General features: G+C 36.5%; 2 protein-coding genes across 2 annotated transcripts; both read left to right on the top strand.

Moving 5' to 3' along the window:
* Window positions 1-5655: 5655 nt before the first annotated feature.
* LOC134699252 (uncharacterized) lies at window positions 5656-6606 on the top strand. The gene has a single exon (XM_063560866.1). The coding sequence runs from the start codon at window positions 5656-5658 to the stop codon at window positions 6604-6606; it is 951 nt and encodes a 316-aa protein (XP_063416936.1).
* Window positions 6607-9696: 3090 nt separating this feature from the next.
* LOC134699243 (uncharacterized) lies at window positions 9697-10956 on the top strand. The gene has a single exon (XM_063560855.1). The coding sequence runs from the start codon at window positions 9697-9699 to the stop codon at window positions 10954-10956; it is 1260 nt and encodes a 419-aa protein (XP_063416925.1).
* The last annotated feature ends 2584 nt before the right edge of the window (window positions 10957-13540 follow it).

Genomic DNA, 13540 nt, shown 5'->3' with positions numbered 1-13540 from the left:
TTTATCTATGTAAAGTCTACCCGTAAAGGATGGGAGGTTTTCAGTACTGGTGTAAAATTGCGATTGAAATTCGCACAGGTAGACATAAAATAATTTTGTCGTTCAAAGTATGACGGCATACATAAATGCAGAGTCACGTGAAGTAGATAAAACAAAAAAAAAACAGAATAAACAGTTAAAGTAATAATAATAAAGAAAATAGTTGTGAGGTTCAAGTATGACGGGATACATAAGTACAGTAGCACGTCAAATGTTTATCATATAAAAACAGACTTAACAGAAAAAGTAGTATTATTGAATATAATAGTTTTTTCATTCAAAGTATGTCAAGATCCATCCATAAGGAAAAGTAATATTAATAAATGAAATAATTTTGTCGTTCAAAGTAACTGCAAGTATGATCTATTCCATATTTCATTTATTGTAAGAAAGGACAAGTATCTTGTCGACTGTGTGTTTTTGTTAAAAGTCAAACTTATAGTTCGAGGATAAACTGACAGCGCTATGTCTAAAAAAGATAAAAGACAGACAAATAATGTTCCAATAGTTTAGGTTTATACATAATTTCAAATCGCCAAGATTAAACATGTTATTTGAAAAACCGTTCATAAAACAAATTGAAATTCTATTTTTAAAATTTGTATAAGTTTGTCGTATGTTCTTGCTCAACGTTTATAAATGTATAAATGAGTATCAAAACAGTTTGGTTAAAAAAAGTTTACCACCTGATTACATCAACACCTGTCTTGTAGAGGGTATTTTTGATATTGTACTTAGACAGGCCGTTGGTCTGTGTCATATTATTGTTTTATATCAAATTTAAGCTGTGCAAGAAAATTCATCTGGTTAAAATTAACTAGAACTTCAATATCTAGCACATGATTTCTACAGTACCTACCAAATCTTAAAATTCTTGATCTTTCAGAGTGTGATAATCTGAATGACTGTGATTTTTATGTTGTATAGCAGTGTCATCAATTTCAAATTGTAGTAAAATCTTTTTGGTCATAGCGATTCCGAAAAAAATACAATTTTATGAAATAACATTGAAAAGTTACAGAAAAAAGGGATGCGAACGAACAAAGAAATTTCAATGAATCAATTTACATACAAGTATCACATACCTAATGAGTGTGGTATAATTCATGTTTGTAAAGAGATTTTGTGTTACACTTCTTCATAAAGGTGGTCGTAGGATTCAGTGTTTTCTTTATAACAAGTCTTCGCAGTTTGAGGACAAAAACGGATGACACGTTAAAAGGAAAATATTAGAAGAGTCGAAAGGCCTTATCAGAAACATATTAGAAGAGTCGAAAGGCCTTATCAGAAACCATGAAAACTCATTACCTCAAATTGACTTCCATTATTGTAGATCTTCTGTTAAAAGACAATACCTTGATCCGTGTTCGTCAATAGCAAATATGTATGAGCTTTACATTTTTACTTGTTATGCTACAGTTTTAATTCCAGAAAACATATTGAATTGGGTTTCAACACTCCAAAGAAAGACAGATGTGATCTGTAAGGGAATTTAATTGGTAAACCAAAATTATTTGACTAACATATTAAATAAGGTACAAAAGATGGGTTGACATATTCAGAAATATATAATAACATCAACGGTACCAATTTGTCTGCACCAGATGCGCATTTCGACAATACATGTCTCTTCAGTGATGCTCGTGGCCAAACTATTTGAAATCCAAAGCTTATATAAAAGATGAAGAGCTATAATCCAAAAGATCTAAAAGGTCCAAATAGTATAGCCAAATCAATCAGAGCTTTGCATGAGGGAGATACATTCCTTAATATATAATAATTTCTAACATGTTGTAACAGCAACTTTTAATAATACAAAAAATCCGTATTTTCATGCCAGTAACTTTAATTGTTGCATATGAGAAAAACCTTAAATATCATCATTCTGATCAGAAAATACAAGTCAATGAAAAAACTGAAACCCAAGGAATCACAAGAAATTAAAAAGGAGCGTGACTTTGTGCATCGAAAGTATGAAAATACCCATAAACACATCTGTTTGGTTTGACATTTTTTTCATTCCAAGTATGTCGATAATAGCAGATCATCTATTATAAAAGAGGGACGAAATATACCAGAGGGATAGTCAAACTTATAAATCGAAAATAAACTGACAACGCCATGCATAAAAATGAAAACGACAAACAGACAATAGTACACATGACACAACATAGAAAACTAAAGAATAAACAACACGAACCCTAACAAAAACTAGGGGTTGTCTCAGGTGATCCGGAAGGGTAAGCAGATCCTGCACATGTGGCACCCGCCGTGTTGCTTATCAGATATCAAATCAGGTAAATAGTCTAATTCGGTAGGTCAAATTTATGAAAGCGAATTGGATTGTAGTTACGACGAGAGGAACAAATCCGATATCATTTGTGAAACGGTTATTTCATAAAGGTCAACTAACTCGTGATGTAAATGTCTTCTGATCACCAATGCTAATCCATATTTACTCTAAAAAACATCACTAGTGGTAATAAAAATTGATAAATTAAAGGATCAAACGATTAATTTGGATTCTAAAATCGATACTTTTTTTAGTTCCTTTGAATTTGGGTGTGTTCTTCCGTTTTTTCTCTATCGATAAATGAACAAAAGTATCCGTAAAATAAGCCAATTTTATTTAATCAAAATTAATCACTTTCCGGATCCGTGTTCTTGAATCTTAAAGTCAGTTTTAATTCAAGTGTTTTTTCCCTCTAGTGAGTTCAAATCAAATCAATAATCCGCGATAACGACTCCAAGGAAAACTATCTTATAATTGATACGTATCCCTCAGTTTTAGTTTGTAACCCGGATATGTTTTTTTTTCATCTCTATCGAATTGTGAATTTTGAACAGCGGTATACTGTTGCTCTTTCAAATATGTTTGGTAATTCCTAGTGTTCTGTATAAGTTATATCTGGAAATTGTTTTTATGACTATGGCTGTAAGTTACAATCACTGAAAGTATATAACCAAAAAGCTTTGATGTTTTGAAGAACGTAATACATCAATAGTTATGGCTATCCGTCCAGTAACTACACAATGTGTAAACCTTATGTATATTATAAGCATTGTACAATTTAGAAAAATCTCTATTTAACTATTACGCTTATCATATTAAGGGAGTTGGGTCCTTAAAGTTCGCTGGTCTATCCCAGAAAAATAAATACGGTTTTGAAAAAAAGTATATTTCTAATATAATATTTTTAAGGATAGGTCGATTTACGGTTGATGTATATGCGTGAAAGATTTTAATGTTCATAATATATTAGACGATTATACACCATTACATCAAATTCAATTTCTCATGAGTTGAGAGTGGGTGAGCTGTAAAATATAGTCTGCTGTTGTTTAAGTAAAAATAGAATGCTATTGGTTAACTATCTAAACTATAATCTTTGGCTTAAATTCTAACAGGAAATTATTGTTTTGGTTATTGAATGAATAATTAGTTGTTAGCATGTTTTGTTTTAATCGCAGATACGTCAATACACGTGTTCCAGAGTAATCTTTATAGATAATTTTTTTTTCTAATTTAATATTTTAAATGAACATTGATTATTTAGAAAGAAAACTTCGAAAAATGAGAGCATAAATTCTTGGAAACTTAATATATGTGTTGAAAACCCATAAACACATAAGCATCTTTCGTTTGACAACTTTTTCATTCCCAGTATGTCGATAATAGCAGATCATCTATCCTAAAAGAGGGACGAAAGATACCAGAGGAACCTTCAAATTCATAAATCGACAAGAAACTAACAACGCCATGGCTAAAAATGAAAAGGACAAACAGACAAACAATAGTATAAACGACACTTCATAGAAAACTAAAGAATAAACAACATGAACCCCAACAAAAACTAGGGGTGATCTCAGGTGCTCCAGAAGGGTATGCAAATCCTGCTCCACATGTGGCACCCGTCGTGTTGCGTATGAGATAACAAATCCGGTAAATAGTTTAATTCGGTCGATCACATTTATGAAAGGGAAGGGGATTGTAGTTACGACGTAAGGAATATATCCGATATCATTTGTGAAACGGTTATTCCATAACGGTCAACCAACTCGTGATGAATTTGTATAAAGTGTAGAATAGTCAAATGTTTTAATACTAGTTCGGTTAGATGTACTCTAAAACATCTTTGGAATTTTTAAGTATCCACATCTGATTGACGCCACCTCTAGAATAAACAGTTTCACAAGAACTGTGAAGCCCGTCTGTGATTGCTGATATAATTGACGTTAAAAGTTAAGAAAGAGGTTTCGTGGAGCACTTGGAAGACCCAGGAATAAATATACTGTTGTTTAAAAGGACACTTAAGTTAAGTATCCAATACAGTAATGGAAGTTCCAGTTCATCATCTTTGGTTGAAATTTAAAAAAAAAAAAGACTTATGATTTCCTCTTTGATAAGTGTCGTGAGGGTATATGTTGGTGTTTTAAGTGAATTGTCAATAGCTAATTTGTTTAACAAGCAGTTCATGCAATGAATTTTATACACAAAAATGATGTTGTTTGTGGCTTTATCTGCCGGGACAACAACATATTTGTCATCATGGTAGGATATGAGAGGAAATAATTCACATAATAAATCATACAGTAGCAATAAGAAACCAGCAACTTTCGACGGAACCAGTAGTTGGCAAGATTATCTTGTACATTTTGAGATGGTAGCAGAAATTAATGGCTGGGACAATATATCGAAAGCGCTAGAATTTGGCTTTATGTTTACGGGGTTCAGCACAGGCTATTCTTAGTGACCTAAGACCAGATCTCAGGAGAAGCTTCACTCATTTAGTCACTGCCCTTGCTTTAAGATTTGAACCGAGCAATCAGGCGGAACTATATAGAGCGCAGATGACGAGTACAACTCGAGAAAAAAACCAATCACTTCCGGAACTCGCCCAGGACATCAAAAAGTTAACACGATTAGCATATCCAACTGCCCCTATGGAAGTTCGTGAGCAGCTTGCCCGTGACTGTTTCATAGATTCTCTCAATGATGCAGATTTGGAGTGGGCAATATTTCAGGGAAAGCCTATTTCAATAGATGACAGTGTTAGGATAGGACTTGAATTTGAGGCGTTTGCGAACGGGCACAGACGTAAATTTAATAATCGCGCTGGATTACGAATGCAAACGGGAATGATAGATATAGATGAACAAGATGATTATCAACAGATGAACAGCATAATGGATAGAATAGCCAAGATAGAAAGTAGTCGTGGTCCTAATCAATCACAAAAGACAGATTTTGTGTGTTACTTTTGCGGAAAAGCGGGTCATTTTAAGAGAGATTGCAGAAAGTTTCTAGACATGCAGAAAAATGGCAAATACTTGACAAACAACAGGTTTGAAACTGCAAAATAGTCCCAGGGTACACAGACAGAGAACTTTAAGTCGGGAAACTGTTAGTGGCTAAAGAGTCAGGTCCTTTTTTAGCCGATGTTTTTTTAAATGAGGGGCCACACAAAAAGTGTGAATTATATAATGACATAAATGATAGTTTAGATAAAAATTAATGGTATTTTTGTAAATTGTCTGATAGACACCGGTTCGACCTTGACAGTAATTCATGTCAGGAAATTTTTGTCTATTCCGGAGTTGCAGAGACCAGACAAAATGTATAAGGGGGAACAGTTGAAACTGGCAAATGGAGAGATAAGAACAACTTTTGGGCAGGCCGATTTTAACATTGAAATAAATGGGCAGAAATTTCAACAACGATTTGTGATTGCAGATATCGACGCGCCAGCTATTGTTGGATACAATTTTTTGTATAACAAAAATTGTAAACTTGACATAAGGGGGAGTAAACTAACCATTGGCAGTAAAAATATGGAAATTATATGTCAAAAAGAGAGTAATATTGCAACCATTTTAAAGCTTGCAACAGAGGCAACTACAGTAATACCCCCAAGATCAGAGGTTTTGATATTTAGTAAAGTGGTAGGTGATTCTATTCATTTAGTGCAGGCTACAGTAGAGCCTGTTGACACAAAAGATAAATTATCAGTCGCCAGATCTTTAGTCGATCCAAGTCAAGGACGAATAATTTTAAGGATTGCTAATACGAGTAACTTTGAAAAAACGGTTCAAAAGAATACATGTCTAGCTGAATGTCAGGCATATGCAGATGTTACGGAACCAGTATGCGAACCTGCGGCTGCTAGTCAAAATATATTCAAGCTTACTGATAAGATTACAAACAAGAGCAATAGCGACAGCTTACCAGATCATCTGGTAGACTTATTTAAATCAGGTAGCAAATTATTATCGGAGACGCAAACTTTGCAATTTCACAGATTGCTCAAGAAACACAGTAATGCGTTTGCAAAGTCTAAAAACGACTTGGGTTGTACTGATATGATACAACACAAGATAAACACTGGAAACGCAGCTCCAGTCAAACAAAACCCGAGACGTTTACCTGTTGCAATGCAAGAGGAAGCAGATCGCGAGTTGAGTCGAATGCCTGATGCTGGGGTTATAGAACCATCAAGCAAGGGCTCTTCCAGTTTCGACAAATGCCATTTGGTCTTTGTAATGCAGGCGCTTGTTTTGAACGGTTGATGGAATGCGTCTTAGCGGGTTTGAATTGGCATATATGTCTACTATACTTAGACGACATCATTATCTTCTCGGCGTCTTTTGAGCAGCACATCGAACGATTAGAGTTATATTTAAGATTGAACAGGCAGGTTTGAAAATTTCTCCAAAGAAATGGGAATTATTACAAGAAAAAGTAACTTTCCTGGGACATGTTGTATCAGGCGATGGTATATCCACAGATCCTCAGAAAATTAGCGCTGTAAAAGATTGGCCCATACCTTTATCTATTCATGACGTACGTAGTTTCTTGGGAACTTGTAGCTATTATAGGAGATTTATTAAGAATTTTTCGGATATAGCAAGACCCCTACATAAGTTGACTGAGAAGGGCAAAGAGTTTAAATGGTGTGAGATATGTCAAGATTCTTTTGATAAATAAAACAATTCATGATTTCAGCTCCGATTTTAAGTTACCCAGACATGGGAAAGAAGTTTATACTAGATACAGATGCTAGCGGGTTTGGTCTTGGAGCAGTACTTTTGCAGGAACAAAACGACGGAGAACACGTCATTGCTTACTTTAGTAAAAGTTTCAGCAAAGCAGAACGTCAATACTGCGTCACTAGACGAGAATTGCTCGCAATTGTAGAGTCGGTTGAACACTATCATCATTAATTGTATGGTAAGAATTTTTTTAGTAAGAACTGATCATGGAGCACTGCACTGGCTCATGAACTTCAAAAATCCCGAAAGTCAAATGGCCAGATGGCTGGAGGTTCTCCTCTTACGATTTCAAAATACAACACAGACCAGGCAGACAGCAATTGAATGCCGATGGACTTTCACGAAGACCATGTATCCACTGCACTCATTGCAACCGCCAGGATTCAAAAGAAAGCACGAATAATGAATTAGATATGGTCGATTGTCACTTGCGGGTAACTAAGAAGGCAGACATATCAAAGTTACAAGGCGAAGAAATAGAATTTGAAAATTCCGAACAGAGCAACCAATGGGTACAAAGTAAGAACATGGATGAAATAAAAGAAGCACAACAAAAGGATGAAGTCATTAAGCTGATATTAAAAATGAAATCTGAAAGTAATGAGAAGCCAAAATGGGAAGAAATTTCAGTACAGAGCAAAGAGCTAAAAACTTACTGGTCGCAATGGGATCAACTGAAATTGATCGATAATGTTTTATATAGGGAATGGATTTCTAATATAAACTCCGAGATGAAGCAGCTGATTCTTCCTTCATGTTGGAGGGAAGAAATTTTGAAAATGTTGCATGACGACCCAGTAGGAGGCCATTTTGGGGTTCACAGAACACTTTCAAGGGTTTCAAGTAGATTTTATTGGGCGGGGTATAAGGAAAATATAGAGCAATGGTGCAAAAGGTGTGAAATATGCAATTCGCGTAAGGGTCCACAAAAACGAGCAAGAGGGGCAATGAAACCGTATTTGGTAGGAGCACCTTTAGAACGGGTTGCATTGGACATTCTTTGCATGTCCTCTGCCTATTACAACTTCTGGAAATAAATTTATCCTTGTTCTCACAGATTATTTCAGCAGATGGGCGGAGGCATATCCAATACCAAACCAAGAAGCAGAAACGATCTAAAAAAAATTTGTTAACGAGTTCATTTGTCGTTTTGGTGTGCCAAGACAGGTTCACACAGACCAAGGTCGACAGTTTGAATCAAAACTGTTCACAGACATTTGTAAAAGGTTTAACATTGATAAAACGAGAACCAGTCCCCTACATCCACAAAGTGACGGGATGGTGGAGCGACTCAATAGAACAATAGAGGATATTTTGAGCAAATTTATAGGCAAAGACCAGAAAGACTGGGATACACATTTATCTGTGGCGATGATGGCTTACCGTACCTCTGTACATGAAAGCACAGGATTTTCTCCAAGCATGTTAATGTTTGGACGAGAAATTGAACTTCCGATAGATGTGATATACGGTCCACATCCTCAAACTGAAAACATAACTGACTGTAGCATAGATGCCAACCATTACGATTTTTGCGTAGTTTTTCCGATTTTGCGATAAAAACTACGCTATTACGGTCAAAGTCGAATAGTTACGGATTTCCAATCATCGCCGTTCAATTTTTTAAAACACGGATTTTTATCATTACTTTTCCGTCCTGGTCCGGTATTTAGAAAACGACAATGTAATGCTTCCGGTTTCTCGGGAGTTATCAACCTATTGTTGAGTAACTAACTGACTTCCGAAGAGGCAAACTTGCATTTATGAAGTAACTTTCCCCCTTTCTCTACTTCTCCTTGACAAAACGAAAATTTACTAGTCGAGAACATCTGAACAATAAATGAATGGAATACATACTACAGACAACATGTTAAACGACAAATTTCGTGCACATCACTATGCAACCACTTGTCAGTAATTTGTATTGGTAAATGCACGTTTATGAATGATTACTGAAAACTTTTCAAAAATACGGAAAATTTGATAGTTTGTTACTGATTGTGTCTAAAGGGGGTTGGCATCTATGCTGTAGTAATTAGTATTTAGAAAAACTCCAGTTTAATATTTTCAGGGTACATAACTTAGCTAGAGATAAAATGATTGCCTCCAGCGAACGACAAAAACGACAATATGACCATAAAATAAATGCGCGAAAATATAGCGTAGGTGATGCAGTGTGGGTTTTTAACCCATCAAAAACAAAAGGTAAGAGTCCAAAACTACAGTGTCAGTGGACTGGACCTTTCCTCATTATTGAGGCATATACAGACTTAATATACAAGGTGAAGAGTTCATCGAATTCAAGAGACAGGGTCCTACATCATGATAGACTGAAGCCATTTATTGGCAAATTCAACAACTGGCTTCAAAAGAGCAAAGATGATCTTGACGAAGGAGACTCAAAAGATCCAGCTGTTGAACCTGAAACAGAAAAAAACAAATATTACTAGAAAGAGTACCAGAGTGTTAATTTATGAATTTATGATTTTCCTGTAAAATGCTTACCCTGTTATACTGGTAATACCCATGGCTCTGGTTCAATATCCCGATGGTCCATAACTAGTTGTTGGTTATAAGTATTAACGATAGTTATCTTCTTTTCTGCAGATGGAGACTTGCCAGATATGCTACAAAACCTACAAGGACCAACCCAGTTTGAGGAGGCATACAAGGTATGCACATGGCTCGGAATTTGTCCAGTGCCAGTTCTGTGAATACGAGGTTCCAGCAAATGTGAAGCACCGTTTGAAATTCCATGAAGAGAGACGGCATGGTATTAAGAAGACAATTCAGAAGGTAAACAAGAGGAAAATGAAGTCAGTTGCCAAGAAAGTAACACCAGTAGAGCCAAATACTTCAACTGTCAGCCACTTCCAGATGATGCCTGTCAGAAACCCAACACCAGTTTATGTGGACATGCCAACATTTAATCTAACCCCAGATGAAGAGATGCTGTTTCTGGGAAGACCATTACAGACAGGAAGTCCTGTAGAATTATTGAGTTTGCTAGATAGACCCAGACCGAACCATACAGTTCCGAGTCCACTAACGGCTCCCAACACAACAATAGCTCCTGTTCGAGTTCCAGACGTGTCAGTACAACCAGCGGCAGTACAGACCATTCCACAAACAACTCCACTGCCAGTGACCATCAACCCAAATTCTCTTATGCAGGCATATTTCATAGCAACTCCGCAACCAGCTGCAGTACAGGCCACATCACATTCACATCAGCCTTTGCCGGTTATCAGCACCCCAAGTTATGTCACGCAGCCATATTTCACAGCAACTCCGCAACCAGCTGCAGTACAGGCCACATCACATTCACATGAGCCATTGCCGGTTATCAGCACCCCAAGTTATGTCACGCAGCCATATTTCACAGCAACTCCGCAACCAGCTGCAGTACAGCCCAGTTCAAGGACAACTCAGCCATTGCCGGTTACCAGCACCACAATTTCTCAAATACAACCATATTTCACAGCAACTCCGCAACCAGCTGCAGTACAGGCCACATCACATTCACATCAGCCATTGCCGGTTATCAGCACCCCAAGTTATGTCACGCGGCCATATTTCACAGCAACTCCGCAACCAGCTGCAGTACAGCCCAGTTCACAGACAACTCAGCCATTGCCTGTTACCAGCACCACAATTTCTCAAATACAACCATATTTCACAGCAACTCCGCAACCAGCTGCAGTACAGCCCATTTCACCAAACCCAAGTACCATGCAAAGGAACGACATAACAACTTCGGACCACTCTAAAATCTCAGAAGCACCATTTAGTCCTCCTCCCATTGTCGAGGGTTATGATCCAGAGATGCCATGGATAGATGGAGACAAGAGACGGGTGGAATTTTGAGAAGAAATTGAATTCTATCCCCCTAGGAGAATTCAGATGACAGCCACAGGTAGAGGGAGGCTGTATGACTGGAGCCACCTGGAATTCCCCACTCAAGAGACATTAAATGACCCAAGGTTCCAGTTATGTTCCCCCCCATCAAGCTACCTGTCGGGTGAAGATGCCGAACTGATAAGGAGGATCCGATCTAGGGCAAGGACAGCAGAAATTGATGCCCGTGTCGTACCCGATGGGTACCTGGGGTTATTGAAGGAAGAGAAGGCTGTTCTTCCAGATGGCACCGTATACGTACTTAAAAGTACATGGATACCGGACCCGTCAGTAAGAAGAAGACGAAATACAGCAACTCAAACAGAAGAAGATACATGTACCAACCAAGTCGAAGCAATAATAGAGAACAGAGAAATCAGAGACAATGGGGTCCAGGCGACAGTAACCACAGAAGACACCAGCACACAGTGCAACATATTGCAGGAACTTCTTTTAAGTTTATAATAATTGTATTAAGGAAATTATTTTCAGTTTGTAATGTAATTTTATTGTTAATAGGGTATATTTTAAAAGACATGAAACGTTTAGATGACTAACTTTTAAATTTCTAAGGTAAAGATAAATTATTCATGTTCGAGGACGAACAGTTTTTCAAAGGTGGGGGTAATGTTACGGTTTTGTAATTCTAAATTATCCATTTTTGATCTTATGTGGATCACGTTCTTTATATTTTGTGATGAAATGTAAATACTGTTCAAGATGGGAAGGCAATTGATACGGGAAATGGGGACAAAGCTAAAAACTATATTTTTTATAATTGTATGATGTATGTGAAAAGTGTAGAATTTACTATTTAAATGTACGAGTTGTACATTTAACTTACAGTCAAGTAAAACTAACGTGATTCTCTGGTTCCTTGTTGTAGTTATACCGGTATCAACGATCACAAGTCTCCCACACATGCAGCTTTTATCCCTTTTTATTACCGGGTCACTTCAACCCTGGGGGCCGCCATTGTTTATTTACAAAGTTCTTATAAAAGTCCCCGTATGTTTAAAGTGCAGTTTGTGTCGTTACGTCATTTGACGTTAGAAACGTCAAAAGTGTGTCAAAAATCGTGTCCAAAGTGTGTCGTGTACTATAATTTCATGCGCGACATTCTCTCTTATTCAGTCTTGTTCCTCCTGGGCAGCCATATTGTTAATTTATAAACAAACTAGCAGAAATATAGAATTTATATATCCAGTTATTTTATTAAGGTTAGGTTCTAATATTTTAGGATTTTGAGGATTATTATTATTATTTATTCTAGATCTTTTTATTACAAAGGCTCATTAGAATCACGCTAGCTAAATAGGACAGTTCATTGTGAATATTTATACGGTACCGCCGATTGCGGAACACCGCAGAAACCGTAATTTTAACTATAAACTGTTAATTTCTTCTATAAATATTCTTTAAATATATTAACTTAAGTCTTCCATTTATGCTGAAATGTGTAAGGACCTTTAAGTATTATATGCTTTGATTATTTATTAAGTCCTGTTAATTATTACCAGTCCAGTTTACTTGCCCATATTGAACCAGAGCTATCCCAGCCTCTCCCCCTTTTATAACTATCACAGGTACCAGAGAAGTAACCAGTTGTTACTGACTATATATTTCGTTCTTGTATAAAGTTGTAGATAAAACATAGTATTGTTATAACAGTTATTTGTTGAACTTATTGATTATATAAATCACATAAATATGTAATGCTGAATACCTCGTCAGTCTAACTTATTAAATTACACATTAAGTTCGAGATACGACTTTGTATTTATTGAAACGCCAAACCGCCATTTATACAGCTACCTACCCCACCCCCTTTTTGCTATCGTAACCTATACAAACAAGACTATGGTGGCAGTTGAGCTGAATATTGATTGATAAGTGAGACAACTGTCTACCAGAAGTCTAGCAGTATATCTTGACCTCCGCATAGCAGTCACAATATCCGATAAACCAGGCAACAGGCAGTTAAGAAACACTACCAACCCTCGACCCGCTACAGTATCATTGTCTTGGGATAACGAATTAAGTCAAATGGGTTCAGATTAAATTGCCTAAAACTTGCAAATATAGGACAGTTTTGTCTCCAATTAGTGACTATGGTGTTTGTAGCGATGGCAAACGTCGAATGAGTAAAGTTTAAACCTAACTTATTACGAAGTTAGTTCCTAACGATTTATATTTTCTTTTCTAAATCGTTTCGACTACATATGGGCTGAGCTTGGCCCATCTTCTTTTCAACGTCGAATTATGATGCCACGTATTGTTTTAATTTTATACTCCAATTCGCGAACCTATCGAGAGAGGGAAAGAAACAGCAATGTTTATATGTTTCGGCTTGTTAATAATGTCAAGACCTATTCTGACGTCTCCTGCAATGAGATACTTAATACTAGGTGCTGATACAATTCAGACATATGACGACCAATTCTAGATTACAATTCCCAACATCTCATACTACATTGTAGAGCTTAAAATATTAGATTCATTTTTAAAATAAGCTGTTGTTGGTCGACATTTAGTCGGTACATTTTAATTGATA

Source organism: Mytilus trossulus, chromosome 1, assembly GCF_036588685.1.
Source record: "Mytilus trossulus isolate FHL-02 chromosome 1, PNRI_Mtr1.1.1.hap1, whole genome shotgun sequence".
Lineage (NCBI taxonomy): Eukaryota > Metazoa > Mollusca > Bivalvia > Mytilida > Mytilidae > Mytilus > Mytilus trossulus.
The sequence above is the reverse complement of the archived record's forward strand: the minus strand, read 5'-3'. Positions and strand labels throughout refer to the sequence as shown.

Bases quoted from the DNA above. Each gene is read 5' to 3' on its own strand.
- LOC134699252 (XM_063560866.1), top strand. From the start codon at position 5,656: ATGTATAAGGGGGAACAGTTGAAACTGGCAAATGGAGAGATAAGAACA.
- LOC134699243 (XM_063560855.1), top strand. From the start codon at position 9,697: ATGGAGACTTGCCAGATATGCTACAAAACCTACAAGGACCAACCCAGT.